The sequence below is a fragment of the Neovison vison genome, chromosome 5 (genome assembly GCF_020171115.1).
Source record: "Neovison vison isolate M4711 chromosome 5, ASM_NN_V1, whole genome shotgun sequence".
NCBI classification, from domain to species: Eukaryota; Metazoa; Chordata; class Mammalia; order Carnivora; family Mustelidae; genus Neogale; species Neogale vison.
In genome coordinates, this window is record NC_058095.1 from 151,705,724 (window position 1) to 151,729,745 (window position 24,022).

General features: G+C 49.9%; 2 protein-coding genes across 3 annotated transcripts; one reads left to right on the plus strand and one right to left on the minus strand.

Moving 5' to 3' along the window:
* Positions 1-14,925: 14,925 nt before the first annotated feature.
* SOX21 (SRY-box transcription factor 21) lies at positions 14,926-18,120 on the minus strand. Its single transcript, XM_044249960.1, has one exon. The coding sequence runs from the start codon at positions 17,364-17,366 to the stop codon at positions 16,536-16,538; it is 831 nt and encodes a 276-aa protein (XP_044105895.1). The 5' UTR covers positions 17,367-18,120; the 3' UTR covers positions 14,926-16,535.
* Positions 18,121-18,173: 53 nt separating this feature from the next.
* Positions 18,174-23,808, plus strand: LOC122907188 (translation initiation factor IF-2-like). Of its 2 annotated transcripts, XR_006384699.1 has the most exons (3): positions 18,174-18,735; positions 18,974-19,457; positions 21,601-23,808. XR_006384699.1 is itself a non-coding variant. In XM_044249961.1 (2 exons), exons 1-2 carry the CDS (start codon positions 18,283-18,285, stop codon positions 19,157-19,159), a joined length of 639 nt encoding a protein of 212 aa, XP_044105896.1. In that variant the 5' UTR covers positions 18,174-18,282; the 3' UTR covers positions 19,160-19,951. The 2 variants fall into 2 exon arrangements, 1 of the variants encoding a protein (XP_044105896.1); XM_044249961.1 differs by lacking the exon at positions 21,601-23,808 and having other exon boundaries at positions 18,974-19,951.
* The last annotated feature ends 214 nt before the right edge of the window (positions 23,809-24,022 follow it).

The following is a 24,022-nucleotide window of genomic DNA, read 5'->3' on the forward strand; positions in this document are numbered from 1 at the left end:
CGACCTCTTCTAAGCTTACTCATCTCCCCAACGCCCCATCTCCAAATACCATTACATTGGGGGTTAGCAGGTTCAACATTTGAATGGGGGGGACACAAATATTCAGTCCATAACAGTTTGGTCAGCTGACTTTGAGTTAAATGGAGGGAGAATATCATATGAGCCTGATCTAATTCCATGAGTCCTTTGAATCTGGCTCTAGAGGGCAGAGACTGGAGAAGAGAGAAATCTGAAGCCAAAGGGATTATTACATGCATAAGAAATTCTCCATCTCTAGCCTCAAAGTTGGAGGATGGGAGCTATGTGGCAAGGGATACAGGCAGGCCCTAGGAGCCCAGGGCAGCTCCCTGCTGAAAGCCAGCAGGAAAATGGGGACATCAGTCCTACAATCTCGTGGAACTGAATTCTGCCCACAACATGACTGAACTTGGAAACAGAGTCTTCTCCAGGGCCAGCAAATGAGAATTCAACCCAGTTGACCTACTGACTTCTGTTTCTGAGATCCTGAGCAGAGGACCCAGCCATAACATGCCTGGACTTCTGACCGACAAGAATCGTGAGCTGACAATGGATGTTGCTGTAAGCAACTTGGTTTGTGGTTAATGTATTAGGCCATAATAGGAAACTAAAGCAAAAGCCAAGGGAATGAGCATGGACAGAGACAATATAGGGGTCAAGGGCTGAGCCCTGGGGCACCCTGATGTTGAAAGTTAGTGGAAAGAAGAGAAACCAGAAAAAGGAGGTAGGAAGGAGTAGACAGGAGGAAAGCCAAGAAAGGGCCCTGGAGGCTGATTAAATGAAGTGTTTCTAGGAGGAGAGTAATGTTCAGTGCAACGGTTCAAAAGCTCACGTTGACTCTGATACTCTACCGGGGTTGAGAAATACTCCCTAAGAACACTTCTCGTAGCCTGAATTCTAGGAGAGAAAAACAATAGCTGATAGTAGAGACTCCCTACCTATCTTTTTATTTATTTATTTTTTTTTTAGAGTAAGTAAATTCTGGGATTTATAGAAAAAGGAGAGGAGTAGAAATTGATTGTTGTCATAGGGAAATTCCCTCTCCCCTCTTTATGTGGATTTCTATCACCCTGTTCAGGGAAGTGTTGGGTGCTGTGTCCATATCTCTCAAGGAAGAAATTACTTCTTAGGTCCTTTGAAAGAAGCGGGTTAGATGTTCACCAGTCCTCCTTCTTTCCTAGTGGTATGCCAGTAATATATATTTCCCAGAAGTCCTTGTAACCAGGTTGACATGTTAGCTGGAGATACGTGGAATAAAGTGATGGCCCTCGATACCAGGCACGGCCAAAAGACCCCTGTAAGGGCATGAGCTGTCTGTGTTTGTCAAACAGCTGAATGCAGAGAATCCAGACGACCTGAGGCAATGGCCTCACTACAAAATGGAGGAACTTTGGGTCCCAAGTCACTTGTTAGAAAGGAGCCACAGGTACCGCCTTAGGCTGTCATATGCCTGAAAAATTGTGTTGAACCACTGAGATTTTGGGTTTCTTCTTTTTGTTATAGCAACTCACATTAATAACCCCAACTAATACAGGTTTTTCTCATACTGTGTATTCATTGAGCTCCTTCCTTCAGCCCTTTGCATGCCCCACAAGATATAGACAAGAAAAACAAGATTTGAGCCCAGAAGATTTATGACTTAAGCTCATATTTAAATGCTAAGATTTAGCCTTCTTTGATGTAAATCTGGCATTTAGATTTGAACTAACTGAAGAGCTCATAGTGAGACCACACATAGTAACATCAGAGAGAAGAGAAAGCTGAGTGATTAAAGCTGGAAGTGTATCCAATGGTTGGTAGGTCCAGAAGGACAGAAGACATTCCAACAGAGAGAGGACATTTTTACAAATATCTGCTGAGGACCAGCATCTGAGCTAGGCACTGCGGGAAGGCAAGGGGGCAGAGCTGATATGCAAAGCTAGGTAAGACATCACACAATTGTATTGATACAGACACATACAGAGAATCACTAAATTCAACTCAGCCAGTAAGTGCCTAATAGAAGAACAAAAACAGGGTGCCTGTGTGGCTCAGTGGGTTAAGCATCTGCATTTAGCTCAGGTCATAATCCCAGGGTTCTTGGAGCAAGCCCTGCATTGGGCTCCACTGCAGGGTGGCTGCTTCTCCTTCTGTCTCTCGCCCTCCCCCCAACTTGTGTGCTCTCTCTCTCACTCTGCTCTCTCAAATAAAATTAAACAAAATCTTCAAAAAAAAAAAAAAAAGAAAAAGAATAAAAATGACAACAACAAAAATACAATGAAAAACAGAAGGGAAAAAATTCCAAATGGCATCAAAAGTTGGCAGGGTATGAGGTCTAGAAAAAGATGAGGTCTGAGTAGACCTCTGAATGATGTGTAGGTCTTTGAAGGGAGGCTAAATGTGGGAGAATTACAACACCAGGTCCTGAAAGAGAGTCATTCGAGGGGGAGTGTGTATCAGGATGAATGTATGTGTGCATGTGTTTGTGTGGAGAGGGTAGAATTAAGTTTGGTAAGATGGAAGGAAAAGCAGAAGCTACAGTTTGACTTTTTCAGGGTGGGGGGGCACAAATGCAGGAAATAAGAAATTCGTTAACACCCTGCAGAAGTACAGTGTCAAATCCTGCAGTAGGGTTATGGGCCTTCCAGAAATCCTCAGCAGCGACAGACTGCCTGGCAAGCTATGAATTCAGAGAGGAGATGGACCTTTTTTTTAATCAAAGCCAGAGATGAAAGGCAGAGCTGCAAGCATCACAAGGCTTTCCCAAATTTGGCTGCACCTGCAAAGCAATAGGAAGTCTTTTCAATTATGGGAGGTAAAAAGACCACTGGTTAAGTCAGGGGTGGTTTAGGCACATTTTCTTCCAGATAACATTGTCTCCATACAAAGGAGACCAGTTGGTAGTGTTTTCTTTTAAGATTGAGGATGTTTAACATAAAACCTATTGAGGTGGTCAATAGTGCCCATTCACCAAGTATTTCTGGCTCTCCACCTCCTGGGCACATGGTGGGGATTGAACTTCTCTGCCCCTTTTGAGGTTCATGTGGCCAAGAGACTTACTCTGGCTAAATGAATGTGAGAAGTGAGGTGCATCATTTTTAGTGAGAAACTTCCAGAGCCAGTGTGTGCTTGTTATGCTGTATGTCCCCCGCTGAGGCCATCAGGGGAACAGGTCCATATGGAATCTGTCAGCCTGGATATTCACGATCCCCCAAACAAGCCAGGTCAGAGTGAAGATAAACCTTTGTTGTGTTAAACCACTGAGATGAAAGGTCTGTAGGTTACTTCCGCTTACTCTTGCCTATCCTAACTGACGAATCTGTATCCTAGTTGTGAAGATACGTAATTGACATTCTCATGGTTTCCCACTGAAACTGTTAAAATCCTATCCCAAGACAACTGCAGTTCCTTTGAAGACTGGAGAATGTCTTTGTGCATTCCAGGTGCTAAAACAGAATAGCATAGACTGGTTGGCTTATAAATAAAAGAAACCTGTTCCTCAGAGTTCTAGAGGCAGGCAAGTCCAAGATCAAGGTGCCGGCAGATTCAGTGTTTGGTGAGGACCTGCTTCCTGGTTCACAGACCCCTGTCTTCTGGCTGTGTTCTCAAATGGGATCAAGAGCTCTCTGGAGTCTCTTGGCTCCAATCCCATTCTCGAGGGTTCCATCCTCATGACCTAATCACATCTCAAAATCCCTGCCTCCAAAGACCCTCGTGCTGACATCAGAATCGAGCTTGAGTGTGGGGTGGAGAAACAGAAACATTCAGCTCTAGCACAGAAGACTGAGTGAATGAATCCCGATCGAGCGATCTTTCCTGAAAAAATTTGAGAAGAGGTTGGAAAGAAGTGAAACCAGGAAGGGAGACTAACTAGCAAAAAGGGTCCAATGAGGTAGGCGAAAAACCAGGTAAATGTGTTATCTTAGCAGCTAACTAACTTCTGGGAGGAGTGACCAACTCCAATGCCATAGCTGAGAACTGACCATTTGATTTATGAAGTCGCCGGTGACCTGGGTCAGGGCAGGTGTTGGTGGAGTGTGGGGGGAGGAGGACAAACTCTGACTGGAGGGAGTTTAAGGAAAAGAGAAAACAGGCAATTCGAGATAGGGAATATAGACATCCCTTGTTTCTTTAACGAGTTCATTGTAAAGGGGAGCAGAGAAGTGGAATGGTAGCTAGAGGAGAAAATGGAGCCGAGAGAGGTTTGTTTTGTATTGTTTTGTTTTTTAGAGAGGATAGCATTTATTTGTGTGCAGTACGAATGTTCAGTAGGGAGGGAAAATTGTGCTACTGAAGGAGAAAGAGGAGATTTTCTGGAGCCACATGGTGTATTAGTTATCTCCTGCTGCATAACAAATCATCCCCAAACTTACCAGTTTCAAACAACAGATGTTGGCTATCTCAGGATTTCTGTGGGTTAGAGACCCAGGGTGTCTGGCTCAGGGTCTCTGGCTCAGGGTCTTTCCCAAGGCTGCAATCAGTAGTCATCCCCGACTGACTAGACTCATCTCCCGGCTCCACTGGGAGGGGAGCCATTTCCATGTCACTTGCTCTGTTGGTGGCAGGCTTCAGGTCTTGATGGGACCCCTCTATGAAACCTCTCACAAAATGGCAGCTGACTTCCCTCCGAGCAAGAGCTGAGAGAGAAGGTTGTGTGTGTGTGTAGGGGGGTGTCATCATTTTTGTAATTTCATCAGGAAGGTGCCCTCCCACCCCTTTTTGTTAGAAGCAAATCGCTAGCTGGGCACAGCCCACACTCAAAGGTTTCTACAAAGGCATGAATTCCACGAAGTGGGGATCATCCGGGGTACATGAGAGGTCACCTACCACCAAGGAGATGGGGTCTAACGCCCAAGTAGAGAGGCTGGCCCTCCCTGTGATTGTCCATTTCTAGTCACAGGAAAGGAGGCAGCGTCTGTGGGTGCAGAGCTGATAGGCAGGGGGCTGTGGGCATGGAGGGTGGGTGTCCACTCATTAGCACTGAGCCGCTGAGAGAACAGCAGGAGGTAACAAGAAGATGACCCAGGCTCCTCTTCCTTTCTTCCTCTCTGTAGCCTCAGCATAGCTGGGATCCTAAGTCTAGCACAACACAGTTTCTCCCTCTCCAATTCTTATCAGTGATGCACTTAAACTGATGCAGTCACTAACAGTTTTACTTACTCCAACTCACAAAAATGTCAGAAGACCCACAGGGAAGCATGAGTAGGAGAAGGAACCAAGCAAGGGAGAGAAGAGGTGTGGCACCATCTGAGGGATTCACTCCCCAGCTGGGTTTTCAGGCATGGGGCTCTGTCATTTTTCAAAAGCCATATTAAGCCAGAAGCCTTTGCCTCTGCACATTTGCAGTTCAAGGGATAAGCCTTCTCCGTGGTTTGTTCTGTTGAAGCAGAAAAGGGAGACCATTTTTTTTCTTTTTCTTTTTTTTTAATTAAAGAATAATGACATATTATATTGATTTAGGTGTACAATATAGAGACTTAATGTTTCTATATATTATAAAGCCATAATCACACTAAGTATCGTTGCCACGTCACCCTACAAAGTTGCTACAATATCATCGACTATATTCCCTGTGCTGTACGTGAACTCCCAGTGTCTTATTTATTTTATAACTGGATGTTCATACCTCTGATCCCATCCCCTATTTTTCCCATCCCCTACACAACTCCCCTCTGACAACCGCCAGTTTGTTCTCTGTATCTGTTTGTCTGTTTCTATTTTGTTTCATTTGCTTGTTTTATTTTTTAGATTCTGCATATAAACGAATCAGACGGTATTTCTCCTTTTCCATCTGACTTATTTCACTTAGCATGATACCCTCAAGGTCCATTCATGTTGATCACAGAAGGCAAGATTTCCTCCTTTTTTACGGCTGAGTAATAGTCCATTGCATATATAACTATGTGTACCACATCTTCTTTATCCATTTGCTTCCCTATCTCAGCTCTTGGAAATACTGCTGTCATGAATAGGAGACAAACTTTTTAATTTTGACTAAGAGCATCGCCAGATGGATCTTCAGTCATGATCAAGTGAATTTCAGAGTACAGCACACCAGAAACAGCGTAGTATCAAAGAGCTTCTGGTTTGATTTTTAAGGATGGTAAAGGGGAAATCTTATTGTTGGTAAGGTGGCACCGTCCACACAGGATACAATGTGAGTGACGCTTCCTTCTCTTGGGCGTCTGATGGGGCTCACCCGGCACAAATTAGGAATTCAGGAATAACAGTTAGCAGTGGCTCATCGCCATCTCCAAATGACTTGGGGTTCTCTGCCTTGCTATTATATGGATAAGTGCTCTGGCCCGCTTGCCGCCCTCCCCTCTCCCCCATATTTTAGTCCAAAACCCCAAGTGCCTTGTCCTCTCCCATTCCTGGCCCTTGTCATTTCCCCAACCAGGAGCTCTCCTTGGCCAACAGAACCATTTGAATTCTCCAAACTTTTCCCAGAGGCGTGCCCTACACTTCTACAACTACCAGCCCCTGTTCTTCCTGCGGGAAGAAGAATTTTCAGTCGAGTTCTAGAGCGGCCTTTACGTCCCCCTCACTGGTGAAGGTAATTCCCCCAAGCCCACTGCAGCGGACAAGCCCTTACTTTGAGAAAGCCTCCAACCATACGATCTGGGTAGAAACTCGGCCTCGACTTGGTCCGGGGAGCTTTAGCAGGAAGACCCACCCTGCCCTTTATCTCAAGATCCGCCTTCTCCCGACCTCCGACAGGCGCTAGCCAGGTGGGGTCGGGACCTCCTTCCGCCCACCGAAACCAGCCGCCCGCTGGAGCGATGAGCTTCCCCCCACCCACCTCCAGCGCTGCTCTGCGCGGGGCGGGGTCCAGCCCCCCGCGCTCCGCTTGCGAAGTGCGGAAGCCGACTTCCCTCCTCTTACACTCAAGGTGAGGGCGAAAGTGGCAGCTCTGGGTGCGAAGTGGGGGCTGGCATTTCCGCAGCTGCCGGCGGAGTCCGAGGCTTGGAGCAGGCCTCAAGGTCCAAGCAGGCTGGGATCTTGGCGGGTCCCCGAGGGCCTGGACCTGCGCCCCAGGGCAGCGCTGCAGGCCCGATTCGGGCCCGGCCCAGGCCTGTCACCCACAGCGTGCCTGAGAGGGGACAGAGACGTGAGGGCCTCGGGCGGGTGCGGGTGGTGAAGCTGCCGAGGCCGGCGCCTACAGCCAGCTTTGTTATTTCGCTCAGTTTCCAAAGACGAAGACGCCCTGGCTCCCGGGAGACAAAGAGGCCCAAGGGCGACTTTTCCCAGCGGGAGGTGGCGGGGGCTTTGGAAGTGTAGTGGGTGGGTAATTCCTCCCCGCGGCCTCCCCTCCGCCCGCAGACCACAGAGAACAAACGCCTTCTCCGAGGGCCGTCTCCTCCCCGGAATCCGCAGCTCGACGTTTTCTTTCCCGCAGGTGGGTCACGACCCATCAGTTACATCCGAGGACAAGTTCAGGGTTCGCTAGTTTTGTGCAGAGACTCGTGTTGAGTAATGCTAGCCCCAAATTTGGAGAGGGGGGGGAAGCACTCTTCCCACCTCCCAACGCCAGGTTCGCAAAGTCTGCACCCCAGTAACACAAGTCAGGGCAGCTTTCTAGAAAGGAAACCGTGTCCAAAGACCCCGGGGAGTAGGTGCGCTCGGGCAGCTGGATGGGGGAGGGTGTGTAGCCGGTTGTGGGGGCTCCAAGAGACTCAGTGCGGCACCAGCCGACCCACGGCCCCTGCGGTATCAGGAATGCGAGACTCGCCGGTTCCGGCTCCCCGCGCCCCGGAGAGGTGAGAGGGAGCGGGTGCGCGCTGCCACCGCGAGCTCATGTTTATTCACGCAGCCTTAAACAGCCCGTTCGAATACATATTCATCGACCTCTCTAACTACTTGCTCAAGTCTAGGTTTGCAGGAGAACACTGAGTCCCTGAAAAGGCGGAACAGTAACTGGGGCTTGGGCTCTAGAAGCCTTGCTCTGGAGCAGAAGCAGCCTGTGCCTTTGTCCCGCAGCCGCGTCCCCAAGCGGCCCGACGTGGGGAGGTGGCTGAGAAGCGGGATTAGGGCTATTAGCTGAGGGCCTTATTTATGCCCCCAGGCTCTCGCCCAGGAGCCGGGAAGAGCTCCCAGGCTGTCCTACAGAGCCACCAGGGCAGACTTCCCAGCAAGAAACTGTGGAGCTCCCACGATCGCTGCCGAACCTCTTCTGAAGTTCTACCGTAACTGTGATTTCTTTTTCCTAAATAAGTTTCAGGCAGCGCATCATGTGTTTTCCACTGCGGGTCTGCAGGGATTAAACTCGTGGAGGAGAGGCTGGCCCCACTCCCAGAGACTCCTTTCTAAAATGTGGCTCAGTCTCATAAAATGTGGCTCCAGCAGAAGAGCAAGGCGTTGCAGGGGCTGGGGTGGGGGTGGGGGTGGGGGCGTTCGGGGCCTTCCCTCACTTCCGGATCCTCAGTTACACGCGGAACCTGTCAGAGCCAGCGTGATCTTCGCTGCCCACTCCCCGCCCTCCCCAATGGGGCCACTTTTCTAAGACTCGGGGGAACCCGCAGGGCCCCTGCAGAGGAATCAGGGTTGGGGGGCGTCTGGAAGTCTGGGGTTCTCCACCTCCTCCCGCTGTTCGGCACGTCCTATCCCTCATCAGCCCTCGGCAGCACCTTTCCCTGAAGGCAAGAGGGACTGTCCGTGGTGCCGCTGTTCTATGATCTTTCCTGTCCTGATTTTCTTTTTCTTTTATCCTCCCTCTTTTCCTTCCGTTTCGCTCAGCACCCACTTGTCCCGCTGCCTCCTTGAAAAGGTTCCCCATCTCCTCTCCCAGGCTCTATGGGCGTTTTCTTGTTCCTCCACTGAGCGGGTCTATGCAGGCAGAGTGAGGCCATGTAGGCCACCGTGCAGGTGATCCAGTTTAAAGCCAACACCCTTAGCAAAACTGCGGAGAAGTAGGAGAGCGTGGGGGAGAGCGCGCGCGAAAACGTTGTTGGACAGATTTCCCGTGTGTTTGAGCGCGGTCATAATTCCACGCAATTTCCTCCGCCTCTTGATACACGCCCGCATAGATTTCCAGTCTGTCGGAATCTCGGCGGGTATTCCCAAACCAAGGCTTTACAATATGGTGGTAAATAAACCGGGGTTCGCCCCAAACCAGGTGTGTCTATGTCTGTGTCTGTGTGTGCGCGCAAGCGCGCCGCGCACACAAACTTTTGGATGTGAAATGGGCAGATGGGGAAAGCGCTATAAAGTTCCCCAAACTCAGTGGCAGTACTTGCAGGGGACTCTGGGGAGGAGAGGTTGAGCTCCCTGCGAGGTGGTGACATTCTAGGACGGTTGATTCCCCGCCCGCTCTGGGCCTACCCTCCTCCCCCTCCCCCATCCCCCCCCCCCCGCCGGGCCACACACACCCTGGGTTCCTGAGAGTCCTTTTAAAGGCATTCCCTCTTCTGCAAACAGACTTCTTTCCACTCCTGACCTCGTGAAAAAGGTAGCCCCAGTGGAGACAACCGATCTGAAAAGCCTCACTTGGTCTCTGTTATCCGAGGCTGCGCCTCTCCTTTTGAGATTTCAAGCTTTCTGCGAGTGGCTAATTACCTTGGGGTGATCCCGAAATAAAATACTAAGGCTGGGCTGAGAAGGGAGGAGGGTGCGCCAGTGAAATTGACAATCCAGTAATATCATTCCGTGAAGAGAGGCTGAAGACGTCCTCGTAATTTCCCCCAAGAAATCTGGTTTTACTGGTCGATCTCAGTAGGAGAATTCTTTGCCTAGAGGCTCGAAATGAGTAATAGGCCATGTGTCTCCAAGTGCTCGGCTAATATGATAATAAATACATTCAAAGAGAGCAACGGGGTGTTTACAATTAGTATCTTAACTTCGGCTGTTTGTCAAAAAGTCCCTAAATAACCCCTCCCCCAATCAAGCGAGGAGCCCAAAGGAGGTAGAAATCAGGTGGAAACATCTTCAAAAGGAATTAAAAAGCCAAAGCCGATTTTATTTCCTCCAGTCAAGTGTGAATGATGGGGCAGCCGCGGCAAGGTGCTGGAGTCTACCTGACAAAGCGTGCAGTGAGGGGTTGGGGTGGGGAGAGGGACAGGGCGGTGGGGGTCACAAAAGCGAAGAGGCCTTCGCTGGTTGCCTTGTGGATACCACTTCCCTGCTTCGCGTCCAGGAGGTCGCGGAAGGCCCAGCGGCCACCTTGAACCTGGAAGCCCAATCCGACAGGTCGCTGCCTCCTTCACAATTGCCCATCACCCCCACTCGCTGTGAATTTTATCACCTTAAGATGACTTTCAAAGGGTTTATCCGGGATAGAGCTCTCCGCAAGTTTTTCAGATCTCGGTTTCTAAGAATTTGCATGTTTTAAGCGAAGCTGAAGCTGCGAAGGCTCAGGTTACACTTTAAAATATGCGAGGCTTCTGCGCGGCCCCCGTGGCTAGGTTAGGCTCAGTTGCTTCTTTAAACAAAATAAATAAGTAAGAAGGAGGGGAAAACCCCACTGCTTTTCGAGTTTGGGATTCTACCCCCAACCCCTTCTGTCAGCACGATTCAGAAGCAGTTGTCACTGCTTCTCAAAACCCAGTCTCCCGCCAGCCGTCGGGGAGGTTAGGAGAGCTGCGTTCTGAGAGCCCTCGGAGCTTCGGCGAGTTCTCGGGACCTGTTAGCTCCGCGGTCTGTAATTTGCATTATTCATTTAAGTTAGGGGCAACTCCGAAAGCGACTGGAAAGCTCGACGGCTGGGTGGCCCGAAGGCCCTGCAGGCCTCGTGGTCAACCATCGAAAATAATTGACTTCGTTGGCTGCAGTGGCCCTTACGGACGCCTGCCTCCGGGGCAGCACAAGAAATCCAAGGCCAGCCCGGATCTCGGCGGGTTCGCGCCCTGCCTTCGCCGGCCGTTCAGCCGGGAGTTTCCCCAGTCCTGTGGAATTGGGTCGAAGACATACAGACAGGAAGGGAAACGGGGCGTGGGTAAGGGGAGAAAACGGAGAGAAAGCCAAGCTTTAGGTGTAGTCGAGTTCTTTGAACAGGTGGGAACAACGTTTCTACACAGCCAGGTGGGGCTCCTCAAAGGCTCTGCCTTTGGGGTGGATTTAGGGGTGAGGACAGAGGTGGAATGGGGGGGTAGGAGTTGCTCGTGGCCTGTTTGGTTTTTAATATCTTTTCCAGCGGCCCAGATGGACAAAGAAAGAACCGTCAGAAAAGTGGGACGATCATCCCTCCTGGACCACTTCCCACCCCTAGATAAAGGGGGCGGGGGGTGACAGGGGGCGGCGAAAAGCTAATCGGTCTTGGTATTCCCCCTCCCCCTCATCCATAAGAGATCCGGGTCCCCCCATTAAATTTATATTCATTCATTCCACAACTCTTCCTTCAGCACCTACCAGATACCAGACACTGTATTAGACCCTCTAAAGCGCAGCATAAATGGAAATCAGGCCCCAAACCCAGAGCCCAAGGACTTGCTCCCTGAAATGTTCTAAGATCAGCATGCATCTTGGAATCGCCAGACTTGCTGCTCTCCAGATTCCAACGCTGGGCAAATGGACACAAGGAAACATAACTTCTGCATAACTTTTACTTCTCCTTTCCTTTTTTCTTTTCTCAAGTACCAAAGCACCATTAATTAGAAGAATAATTACTGCTACCCTAGATTATCCCAACCTGTTCAATTTCTATCTGCTGCAGACAATGCTAATAAAGGCAATTATTGCTTCTATAAACATCCCGAGGCAGCACTCTCCTCCCGCAGTGTGTGTGTGTGTTTAAAGAATATATATAAAAAGTTCCCCCGCTCATTTGCATAGCTTCATCTTTACCTTTTCCCATTCAACCCTTGCAAAAAGCATATCTATTCAAAGCCCTTGCAAAAAGCATATCTATTCAAAGGGCATTTAGTCCATTTCTTTCTTGGCCGGTAAACCTATTCATCAATTGTTCTGCCTTGTAGATCGCATTCTAATGCTAATCTAGCGTGTTAAATATCTTTTTGTTCCCCTTTCACCGTTTTGTCATTCAGTTTATCCAGTTTTGGTCACCCATTTTATTTATTTATGCGCCTGCTCCTATTCAGGGGCTCATGTATTTTTTATTATGTTGTTTCACTGTCACGCAGTGTCAACTTAGTCTATTCAATGGGGGCTACTTGAAGGCCGGAGGGACAAAGCGTGTACACATTGCACCGCTATTCATTCCGGCCAGCTGGATCGGCTGAAAAAAAAACCTTGTGAAAAGAAACGCCTCACAATGGACACAGAAGAAGTGCACAATGCTAACAGTTTTCCAAATACCACTGATTGGTTTCTTCACAATGAGGAGAAAGCCGCCGCTTTTTCTTAGCTCCACTTCAACAAACAACACTCTCACAAAACCTCCCAACCCTGCGTTTTGTTCCCGGACAAAACCTCCTCGACTGTCTAAACGCTCCCACTGAAGGACAAAAAAAAAAAAGAAAGAAAGAAAGAAAGAAAAGAAAAGAAAGAAAGAAGAAAAAGGAAAAAGAAAGGAAAAAGGAAAAAAAAAGAAAAGAAAAAGAAATAAAAAAGGGGGGAAAAGGATGGGGGGAGAGCTCTTTCACGATTTTCCCCCTTTTTCCCCCTGCAAGAGAGAAAAAAGAAATGGGGGGAGGTTGTCAGTGAATTAATAATATCAGTCTTGTAAAAGAAGAGGGCTGACCTTTGAGATGCACTGGGCTGAGGGAGAGAGAACGGGGGAGAGATTAATAAAGTTTGGCCGGCGCTCTCTCTGCCTCCGCCGCGCTGCGGGCGCAGGACCGACCCCGACACTGGGGGCGGGCGAGTTGCGGGGAACTTCCCTCGCCCGCAGGGGGCGGCGGCGGCGGCGGGGAGCGCCCGCGCCGAGCCGCGCTCTGATTGGCTGGCGCGCGGGTCCCTCTCTGCTCGGGGCAGGCGGTCGGATCCTCTCTCCATCTCCTGCGCCCCTCGCCGAGGCCGCCCGGAGTCGGGGGACGAGAGGGGGGACCGGCGCTGTTTTGTTCCCGTTTCTTGCGGTGGGCGGGGAGGGGGCGAAGAGGGGAGGAAATTGTCCAGAGAAGGGACAATAGCGGCAGCTCCACGGCTGCCCGGAAGCCGCCTCTCGCGCGGCTGCGGCCCCCAGCGCCGGGGCTTACGGCTCGGACGGGGTGGATTCCACCTGTTTGCGCCAAGCCTAAAGGCGACACGCCTGGCCCTTCAGAGGTGAGGCTCATTTAAAGCTTTGGGCAACCGTGCCTACCTAAAAAATGTCGTCGTGGCTTTTTTAACCCTTAAAAAGAAAGGAAAATCTAAGAAGGGAGGAAAGAAAGAGAGGAAGGGAGGGAGGAGAGAAAAGGATGAGGACAGAGAGAAAGAGAGAGACCTCAAGCCCGCATCTGCGCGCGGCCTCGTCCCCGCTCTGTTATCTGTGGCCACTTTCAGACTTGGACGCGCACACCTAGCTCCTTCTCCACGCGCTTGCCCCAGAGTCGCTCCCACTTACTTCTGCACAGTCTAACTCAGAGCGAGGTTTTCTCCAGACGTAACCTGTTGGCAAGAATCCTGGAGTCAGAGGGGTGATAACCTGGTCACCCCCGTGGGGCCTGCGGACATACCCAAACAACCAAACAGCCGCACAATCTGTTGGCGACGTGACCCTGTGTGCGCAACCCCAGCGCTTACCCCCTCCTCTTACTCATCTTTCCAGTCCTCTTCTTATTCATCAGCACTTGGGAGCCTTGCTCCCAGAAAGCGCTGATCTTTGGGAAAAAGGGAGGGGGTGGGAGGGGGGCGGGGAATCTTGGAGCCGGTGGGGCCAGAGCTGGAAGGCTCAGGGAGGTAACTAAGATTTAGGGCTGGGGTGATTTCCAGCAAGCCGCAGGAAGTTCCGTGTTGAGAAGTGATGGGCTGCTACAAAAGGGAAAGACGAAGCCTTGAAAGGATTTAATTAACCGTGTCAGGGATAATTACCCCTGGACAGTCCAAATTAGTTTTGCATAATCGCTCAGAACCATATGAATTAACTTATAATATTGCAAAGAGCTCAGGGAATAACAGGAGAGGGATCGTTTTAATTAGTGAATCAGGGTCAAACCAGCAGAGCCTATTTCTCACATTTCCAAAACTTTTCATGGTTTTTAAAATATTATTCCGTTGGGGGAAAACAATGACTTTAAAGAGTTGGGTCGCTTATAAAGACGTGCAGCTCCCAGAGATGGTCTCTGTCAATGGGGAAACTAGTTTAGGACTAGTTGAGTCCTGTATCTTGAGAATTTCTTTCTTGGTGGGCGGAAAATCAAGATCTTCCTACAGTTAAAAAAAAAAAAATTTTTTTTTTTCTCTGATAGTCTTCCTGGTGCCCTGTCATTTCCTTTCTAAAATGAAAATCCTGTATATGAAAACTTGTCTAGCCCTGGAAATTCAACCTTCTCCTGCAGAATTTGTACTACTTATATTTTAATGTCATTTGGTATGACAGAATTAAAGCCCTTAAGAGGCCAAAAGTTGTACATCATTGTTAGCAGTGATTAGCCTTCCAAATAAAATCTTAAGGTGTAAACAAGGAATATGCCAAAGATACGTGAACACATTACACTGACTTACGTGGTGGGGCTCTCCCACTAACAAGATAAAGTGGTCAGGCAACTTTTCTCTCTTAAAATGTTACTGGAAACTCATGAAATGCTTTGAACGGTCTGGATGTTTTCAATGGGCTCTGTTCTACTGGTTCATGAATGCCCTTTTTTTTTTCCCCCCAAGATAATACAACTACTTGGGTTTTTTTTTTTTTTATCTTCTTTCCTATTCACGATTAAAAATGTGATAAATCAGGTTTTTGGCTCTGAATAACAATGGCTTGATTTAGATTTCCTAGTAAATCTATTCAAAAGTGAAACAAAGGCTGCCTTTGGAGGATACCTTACACTTCACCTGGACCAGGCACGTAAGGGCAATTCAGATAAAAATCTTGTTAGGAACTCAACAAGAAATAGAGGATTTTCTCTTTTCCCTGGTTCAGGCTTTATTTAAACTCTTTGTTCAAAAAAAATGAACAGAGTGATAGTCGGATTCTAATTTACAGATATAGTTTAGACGTCTAATATTAAATTAGAAGATCACACAAGAAAACCATTTACACATAAAGGTTAAAACCAATACTTAAACTTTTTAAAACTTTATATTACATAAAGTCAAAATGAAACTAAATACATGTTAGCCAACTTCATTCACAAACATTAGTCAAAAATATATACATTTAAAAAGAAACAAAAAGCTATAGTTGAGGTTCTTTTCTCTAAAATGTGTTTTATCATAATTTGCAAATTAATTGCAGGTAATCTAAAAAATAAGCTAATTAGGGAAGGAACTCCAAAACACATTTAAGCGGTTCAAGTTGGTGAAGAAATGCTAGCTGAAAATCAGAGACATCTGTCAAACAATTGTTTTTTTTTCCAGTTTTGCTAAATAATAAATATATCATTACCACTCAGACGAAAAAAGTCTGATTTAATCTTAGATAAAATTGCGATTCTGAAATAGTCCCGCAATTTTTAAAAGTTAACTTTGACATTTGCTCAAAATGCTTTAGAGTCTAAAACCGACTCAAATTTAGGGCAACGCAAATAACACATTTTCAGACTCCATGTTTTCACGGACATATACACATTTACAATCTTAAGGTGAACTCAGCCATAAGGGGAAAATAGGAACAGTGCCTTTTATCTTTCTGTAAACTGTGTCAGAAATCCGAGCAAGTGGACTCAGGGAGACTTATCAGCTGTTGTTGTTGTTGTTTTAAGGTATAAAATCGAATTGACAACTTTTGATCTCGCACAGATTTCTTGTTTGCATTCCTTGCTCTTAAGAGCTCTCGCTCTCATTTGCATATGACGTGATAAACAAAAGAAAGCGTGATCATCTCACATACAAAAGGCCAGATTGGAGCCGGTCACTGGTCAAGAATGGATCCGGTCTGTGAGTTCTGCTTGAGAGAACAGAGATTTGCAAAGTCAAAAAGTACAAATGGGGAGCAAGGCCGCTCAGAGCCATATCGCTCTGAGAAACTAATGACACAGATCAGCTTTTCCCGTGTGCCAGCCATTTCAGACCTAACACTTGAACAGAGTGCATGCGACACAGACCAGGAGGGGGAAAGCCCCCCCTCCCAAAAAACAAAAACAAAAACAAAAAACAAGATAATGAGAAACAAAAACAAAACCGACAATTAACTTCCAACAAACAAAACTGGAAAGCCCAACTTGTCAAAAAAAAGTTACTCCTCCACCTCCTTGGGCCCAAACGCAACAGGTTCCGAAGTGCAAAGCAAACATCAACTGCTGTCGGATACAACCGCCCTCCTTAAAGTGGGCTGCCGAAGTGCGGGTCTGAAATGATCCTGTGAATCCACACGCACACTCGCCCGAGCACGCGCGCGCTCTGCCACTCGCGCCCCGACTGGCATCTCCGCCTCTGCCTGCACCTATACATCTTATGTACATACAACCCGGGGCCCCCGTCGCGGGAGGGCGCACGGGGAGGCCGCGGAGCTCGTACCTATACATATGTACACGTGCGCACACCGGTCCTCGCGAGGCGGCCCCGCGGGGTCATAGCGCGGCGGCGTAGGCCGCGGGGTAGGGGTCCAGCTGAGGCTTGCCCATGCCCGGCAGCAGGATGTAGGCGAGCGGCGGCTGCAGCCCGGGGCTGGGCCACGCGCTGCAGTTGCACGGGATCATGTAGCCCGGGTTGCCCGGGCTGGGGTGCGAGTGCGTGTGCCCCCCGGCGGCCGCCCCCGCCGCTGCAGCCGCCGCCGCCGCGCCGTGGAAGGCGCCGGCGCCCGCGGTCGGGTAGCCCAGCGACGACGCGTACGGGAGGCCGGACGACGACGACGAGATCTCTGCCATCTTGGAGCCCAAGTCGAGCAGCGAGTAGGGGCTGCCGGCGGCTGCAGCGGCGGCGGCGGCGGCGGCGGCGGCGGCCGACTGCGGGAAGAAGACGCGCGCGGCGGCGGCGGCGGCCGCGGCGGCCGCCTTCTCGGGGTTGGCGAGCAGCGATTCGGGCACCAGGCCGCCGCCCGCGCCCGCGTGCAGCCCGGCGCCCGCCTTGAGCGCCGGGTGCTCGGCGTCGGCCACGCCGCCCAGGCCGTAGGGCACCGGGAAGGCGAACTTGTCCTTCTTGAGCAGCGTCTTGGGCTTGCGCCGCGGCCGGTACTTGTAGTCGGGGTGCTCCTTCATGTGCATGGCGCGCAGGCGCTTCGCCTCGTCGATGAACGGCCGCTTCTCCGACTCGGTGAGCAGCTTCCACTCGGCGCCCAGGCGCTTGCTGATCTCCGAGTTGTGCATCTTGGGGTTTTCCTGGGCCATCTTGCGCCGCTGAGCCCGCGACCACACCATGAAGGCGTTCATGGGCCGCTTGACGTGGTCCACCGGCTTGGACATGCTCTCGCCGTGCCGCGGCTGCAGCCCGCCGCCGCCGCCCGGGCCGTCGCCCTCCGCCCGGAGGAAATCAATGTTGGCTGTCCGCGGGGACCCGTGCGGCCGGCCCGCGCTCGCCGCGCCCAGCTTCGCGCCCCGGCGTCGCTCCCGCCTGGGGAGAGGGGGCTGGGGGCTGAGCCCAGGGCCGCGCCGCGCCGCGCCCCGGGCCTCCCTGGTCTCTCCCGCCGGGCGCCCGGGAAGATCCTCTCGGGGGCACAGGAACTTCTCGGCGCTGCCCCCACCCCACGGTGGCAGTGGGCCCTTTGCTTTCTTTTTGTCCTTCCTCTCCGGCTGCGTCGGCTCGCGAACTCCCCGCAGGTAGTCGCGGCCCCGCAGAACTCTCCTCGTCCTCGGTCTTTTCTCTCTCAAACGCAGCGCAGCTCGGAAAGTTGCGTCGCGAGGACCCCACCAAGTTGAGCCGAGGAGCCCGCCGCCGCGTGCTGCCAAGTGCCAAAGGGGGCCCTCGGCGGCTGGAGTGTTTGGGTTCTCCTCGGTGACTTTCTCATTTGACAGTAGCAGATGGGGGTGGGGAAGGAGGGGAGGTGGCCCCGGAGGAGGAAGAGGAGGGGGAGGCGGAGGAGGGTCCGGGCGCAGCGAGGGAACGCAGAGCTCAGCAACGGTTATAAATACAAATACAGCAGCGCCGGCGGGTCTTCCTGACTCGCGGCAGGGCTCGCCGGTGGGAATCCCCCCCACCCCGATCGGCTGGGGGCGCGGGGGGGGGAAGACGTCTGCCGCCCCAGCACCTGCCTCGCGGGTCTTCCTCTCCCGCTGCCGGTCCGGGAAGGAGGCTGGAGGCTTGAGCAAGCCTGGGGTCGCTGGGCCTCAGGGGAAATCCTTCCGGCTAGCCGAGGCGCCGCGTCCCGTAGTCCCCCGGGCCATGCCGGCTCCGCTCGCTCTGAGCTCCTCCAGGGGCACCGGCCGACTCGGGCTCCCGGAGAGCGCCGGGCGTGGAGGGCGGCGCTGCCGCGGTGCGGCGCGGCGGGCCGGCTCCGGGCCGCGTCCCCTCCTGGCTCCTCCCGGCCGCCGCCCGGCACTTGCAACTAACTTCAACCAAGTTTCCTGCGCCGGCGCGCTCGCCTGGCTGCGTGCGCCCGCGTGTCCGCCGCGCCCGGGGCCCCGCTCGCCCGGCTTCTCCGGCCCGAGCCGAGCGGGCGCCGGGCGGAGGTGCTGGAGGAGGGGGTTTAAGCAAAACGCGCCATCACCTCTATTCGCAGGTCCGCGCTGGGGCTGCTCCCGCTTCCCCCACTCCCGTAGCCCAGGGGGCCCCTTGCTGGCCCAGGCCGCCACTCCGCCGCTCCCGAGGCGGCAGGAGTCCCGTGCACGGGCTCAGGTGAGTGTGGCTACCTGCGTGTGCACGCGCCCGGAGCCGGCGCGGGGTGTGCATGTCCGGCCGCGATTGAGTGTGTGTATATCTGGGGGCATGCGGAGGAGGTGGAGCCCAAGACTCCAGGAGGGAGGAGGGACCAGCGGAGCCTCCTCCCGCTCCCACACCCCCAGGACCGCGAATTAAACTGGAGCCCCTCCGCCCCCTCCATACTCCTCCTCCCGCCCCATTCACTGGAGAGCAGGTTGAGGCGAGCGGAGAGCTAGGAGCGCGCCGCGGAGTCTGCGCACTGTTTGGTGCTGGCAACCCCTGGTGTCATCCCGGCTTCCCCGGCCCTGGTCGCGGCTCTGGGCTCCTCTGCCCGGAGGAAGGAGGCGCGCAGGAGGAGGAGAGCCTCTCCAGCGATGGCAGAAGAGGGGACGCGCTCTAGAAAATGTTGGAGACTTTTCCTAGGAAGAATGCTCATTTTCCTTGGAGGTCCAGATGTTACTGGCAACAGATGCTGCCCGCATTTTCTTGCGCTGGTGACGCACCCAGTCAGAGGTAGTGAAGTGAAAAATAACTCAGGAGGAACTGAGCGTGCTCTTGGCAACCCTTTCGGAAAGGAGCTCGCCCAGGGTGAGACTAGGCATCTTTGGCTGACTGTTGAGCTCTTTGAAAAAAATCCGAGTGTTTTGTTTTGTTTCTGTTCTGGTCGACAGAGCCACCTTTACGCTGATCTCTTTAAGGTACAGTTAACTTAACACTATCTCACTTAAATGCACAGCTAGGGGGAAGGTGTTCAGAATCATTAAGTGTCAAACGTCGCTCCGAAAGAACAAAGTGAAACATACCAGTCACTCTGTACTGAAATCGCTTTATGTGTTAAGCTCAGTTTCCTTTAGAAAGAGTAGTTTTTTCCTCATAATTGACAGGATGCCCAAAAAAAAAAATAGCATGATTTTGTTTGCATATTTTTATCACTTCTTGGTATGCTGCAGCATACTCGTCTGGAGGTTTTATTCACAAGTTGGCCTGTCCTTCAGGGAGAACTTGCTTGCCTTCTTTCTTTGGCAGTTAGGATGAGACCTAGCCATGGCAGTTAGGATGGGACCTAGCCATGCGGTGTACACAAGCAGGAAGTTCTGTAAGCAGTTAACTCTTTAAGACTTCCCTGGGATGTATGTTCATCCCATACCCAGACACACAGACACAGGGCTCTGATTGTAGTTGTGAACTTAAATAAAAACTGTTTGGGGCCATCAGATATATTTAAAAGTTAGGCTTGTTTTAGTACTCATTTTAAAAATAATGATGATTGCTTTCATTTTAGTTGCTGTGACATACAGAAATGTGAGCCAACAGTGGAATGTATAGGAGTCTGTATTTTTCTTACAGTATCTTACTTTGTATGTTTACATTTTATGTCCTTGTATTGCTGTTTTGCTGAAACAATTGGGCTGATTTCTGTAGAACCATTTTCCTTTACAAGCCCTATAAAGCCACCAGGTCATTCACAGACTCTGGGTGGAGTAACTTTAAAACACTAGCAGGTGTAATTACATAGACTAGAATATTAAATATACTGTTTTGTGATGATAAACTACAAAATTATCATCCCCGAGCTTTCAACCCAACTTGTATAGTAGGTTTGAGACAAAAATATTATACACTGTCATATGAAGAACATATGCGTAGGGATGCAAAATTTGAAAAACTGTTATTCACTAAACATTGTGGATAAAGTCGAATCTAATGAAAGTTATCTTAACATATACAGATAAGGACTGAGAAAAGGTATTTATATTGGTGAGTTAAACTATAATCTGCTCTTTGCAAATTTACATTAAAAAATCTATTGTAATAAATTATTACCATGGGGGGAAAAATGTTCATACATGGAACTGAAATGTGTGCTTATATGTTAGAACATCTTAGAGAAAGTAAAATACATAAGCTTCCTTGGATATAGTTTTATAAATCATGCAGTATTGCCTGTTTAGTGATATTAAGTGACCCAAATTTGAAAGTTTTTAAGTCCAAGAAGGCTGAACTGTAGAAAACAAAGGTGCTTTCCATACCTGAAAAGAAAATAGTTTCTGTGTGTTTGTTTGCCTAGTCACCAAATTAAATTTCACACATGTCAAAAGAGGAGAGATTTGGTTTTCAATTTCGGTTTTCAGAGGGTGAATAGCCTTGGCCTACGACCTTCCCAGCCAAGGCAGGGCCCTCGCAGTAAGCTGGAGTGAAAGGCAGGCAAGGCAGCACTGGTCGTATGAACCAGCCTTCACACCTTTCCTCTGAATCTGACTGAGCTTTTCACAAAGTTTTTATGCCATCTTCTCTCTTACGTGCCAAAATGTAAATTCAGTTTTAAAGTCCACAGATCGTATGCTCGAATTGAGATGAGGTTATATTTTTGTTCTTTTTTTTTAACCTAAAGATGAAAAATACCAACATATAGGAAATAGTGTGTGTGAGTGAAAAGTGAAGGTGAAATATACTGAATGAGAATTATAAGTTCAGCGGGCTTTATATGGTTTGCTCTTGAGTGGGATCAACCAAAGAAGCCTGTATCTTGAGCAGTAGAGGCGGCGTGGGCTCTGCATTTTCCTTGTGGCCGCTTCATACCCGCGATCACAAATCTGTCTCGCCAGAAACTGAGAGGCAAATTCTGTCCAAAAAAGTTTGTGAGTCTGTATAAATTCAGTTTCTATTTTCCCCCCTGAAGTCCTCCCCAGTCAATGGTCTTTTTTCTGTTCTAAAGCTTTCACTAGGAGGCAGCAATGAGGTTGTTGGGAAATTAAAACAAAACAAAACAAAACCAAAAAACAGCAAAACCTTGGCAGCACCAGACCGACTGGCTTTCTTTCTCTTTCTCTTCCATGAAAGAAGAGAGAATATCTTGTTCCCAAAGGAAGACAAGGGATCAGAATGAACTAAATCATTTTCCTCCATCCTTTCTGTCCCCACTCCCACACTGGATTTTCACAGAGCCGGCTCACCAACACATTTTCCTAGAACCACGGAGTTGGTGAACCACAGCGAAGAAAGTCCAGTAGTGGGGGGACCAAGAGGTGAGCAGAAGAAAGTGACTGAGCAGTAAAGGTGCCGCCTTTACTGGAAGTTAGAGATGAAGTCTTTGCACCTGGGAACATTAGCAGCCACAGTGGAAGAACTTTGTGGTTCTGGTCTGAAGCAAGTGTAATGAAAGAATTCATAAGGTTTCAGACCTGCATAAAAAGGTAATACAGCCTGTTTGTCCGGTTAAGGAAGAAATGAGCAAACTGTGACAAAAGCTACCTCATTTGGGCTCTTGTCACAGTCCTCAGGCTCCCTAGCTCTTGTCCCATCAGCCCCCCAACGGGGGCAAACCCCAAGTCTGGAGTCCACAGAAAGCCAAGGAGATGAAAGAGGCCTTGGATCAGGCACAGCAGGGGCCAACAGCCGCGCAAGTGGCCTTTCACTGGCTCCTGCTACATTTTCATCTTTTTGAGATGTCTGTCCCTTTCTTCTCACCGCTCCTGCCATACCTGGAAACTGGGACTAGACAAGTCAATTAGGGAGACACCTTTCCTCATCCTTAGCAGTGCTGCGGCAGGCTAGCATTTTCCAAAAGGAGCTTCAGCTAGATGACAGAGCAAGAAAAACAAAACCAAAACCAGCACACCCTCCCACTCCCCTGCACCCCGCCAAAAAACACCCAAGGGGGGGAAAAGACAATGCAAATAATCCAAGACAGACAACTTCACAAAGTATTGATTTCAGATCCCAAGACATTCTTCAAAGCAAAGAGAGAATTACCCCTCTAAGGACGAGAGCTTCTTGAAATATGAAGGAGACAGCGGGCTACAAACCCAGAAATGAATGAGGCCATTCAGGCAGACCCTGCGGCCTGTGTAATGAAATCTCGTCCCAACCCATTTGCAAGCGAGGAGACTGCCGTCAGGTGTGGTGGGGCTACTTGTAAACTTCATCACCCCAAGGGCTTTGGTTGTTTTCCAGAAGGAACAAAGCTGAGAGAGGGAGTACCCCTTAAGTGTTCCAGAGGCGTGGTGAAGAAGCCATGCTTCGGGCTTTCCAAACTCGCCGTCTTACTGTCCTCCCTTCCAACGTGCTCCCTGAGTGTTCCTGCCCCTGAGACTGTCTCCTGTCTAAGGATGGGTCTGCTTTCGAGCTCACTTTTTTAGGAGAGCTCTATAAGGTAAGACCTACCGACCGCCATTTGCAATTGCGGAACTGAGCCTCAGAGCAGATGAATCACCTGCCCAAAGTCCCACGACCCAACACAGAGGAATGGCCTTTGAATTAAGCCCATGTCCCTCACCACCAGCACCATCAATCTGAGACCCGGCGTGAGACTCAGCCCCCTCCTGGCACAGAATCCTAATTCCACCTCCTTCCTCAGACCTTCTGTGACTCCCTCCATGACCCACCGCCCCTCTGAGGGAGTGCCCAGTGGCATTTTCCCCAGGAAGACTTCCAAATCCACCTCAGAGGTCATCTCCCCAGGTGTCTTGCTGGCTCCTCTCGGCACAGATTGGGTCTCAGCTGCGATCCACCTTCCCCCCTCTTTGGGCTTCCCACCACAAGCACCCCTCAGTTGCCAGCCCAGAAAGACCCCTACCCTCTCTCTGACGGCCGGCTCAGGATTGCTATATGAGAGTCCCTACCAGTGACCTCTAATCTCAGTCTTTCTGTTCCTCAACACAAGAGATGTTCCTTGTCCATCCTACCTCTCTCCTTCCCTCTTTTCTTCCCTTATCCCTCTCGACCTGGCTTTTGTGAACTCCAAGTACACAAAGTTGGTATAATCGCAATTCCCACCAGATTTTTGACATGCTTGCCCGATTGCTCCCTCAATGGTCTGTTTGTTTTATAAGGTAACAATGAATCCACCACTCAAAATAAAATCTGCCTGTAAACCTATATCAAACCAAATGATCTCCCCAGTGAACTATGTACTTGCCTCCCCAAACCCAATGTAACGATTTTCATTCATTTGTTTTTTTAAATTTAGCTATATAGCTTTTCATTTATTTATATGTATCCTTTAAAATTCATCAATACGTATCCATTAAAAGAACATTTTAATTTTAATTTTTAATATAATATCTATTAATGAACTGTTTTCATTTAATCATATTGTATGGATTCAATAGTACTGGATATCATTGAGTTTATTCATCTTAGATGCAATATTCAATGATATAAATATACCACAGTGTATTTGCTTATACTCTCCTGTTGATGAGCATGCGGGTCGTTTCCGGTTTTTAACCATGGGAACAGGTTGCCAGAGGCATTCTTGTTC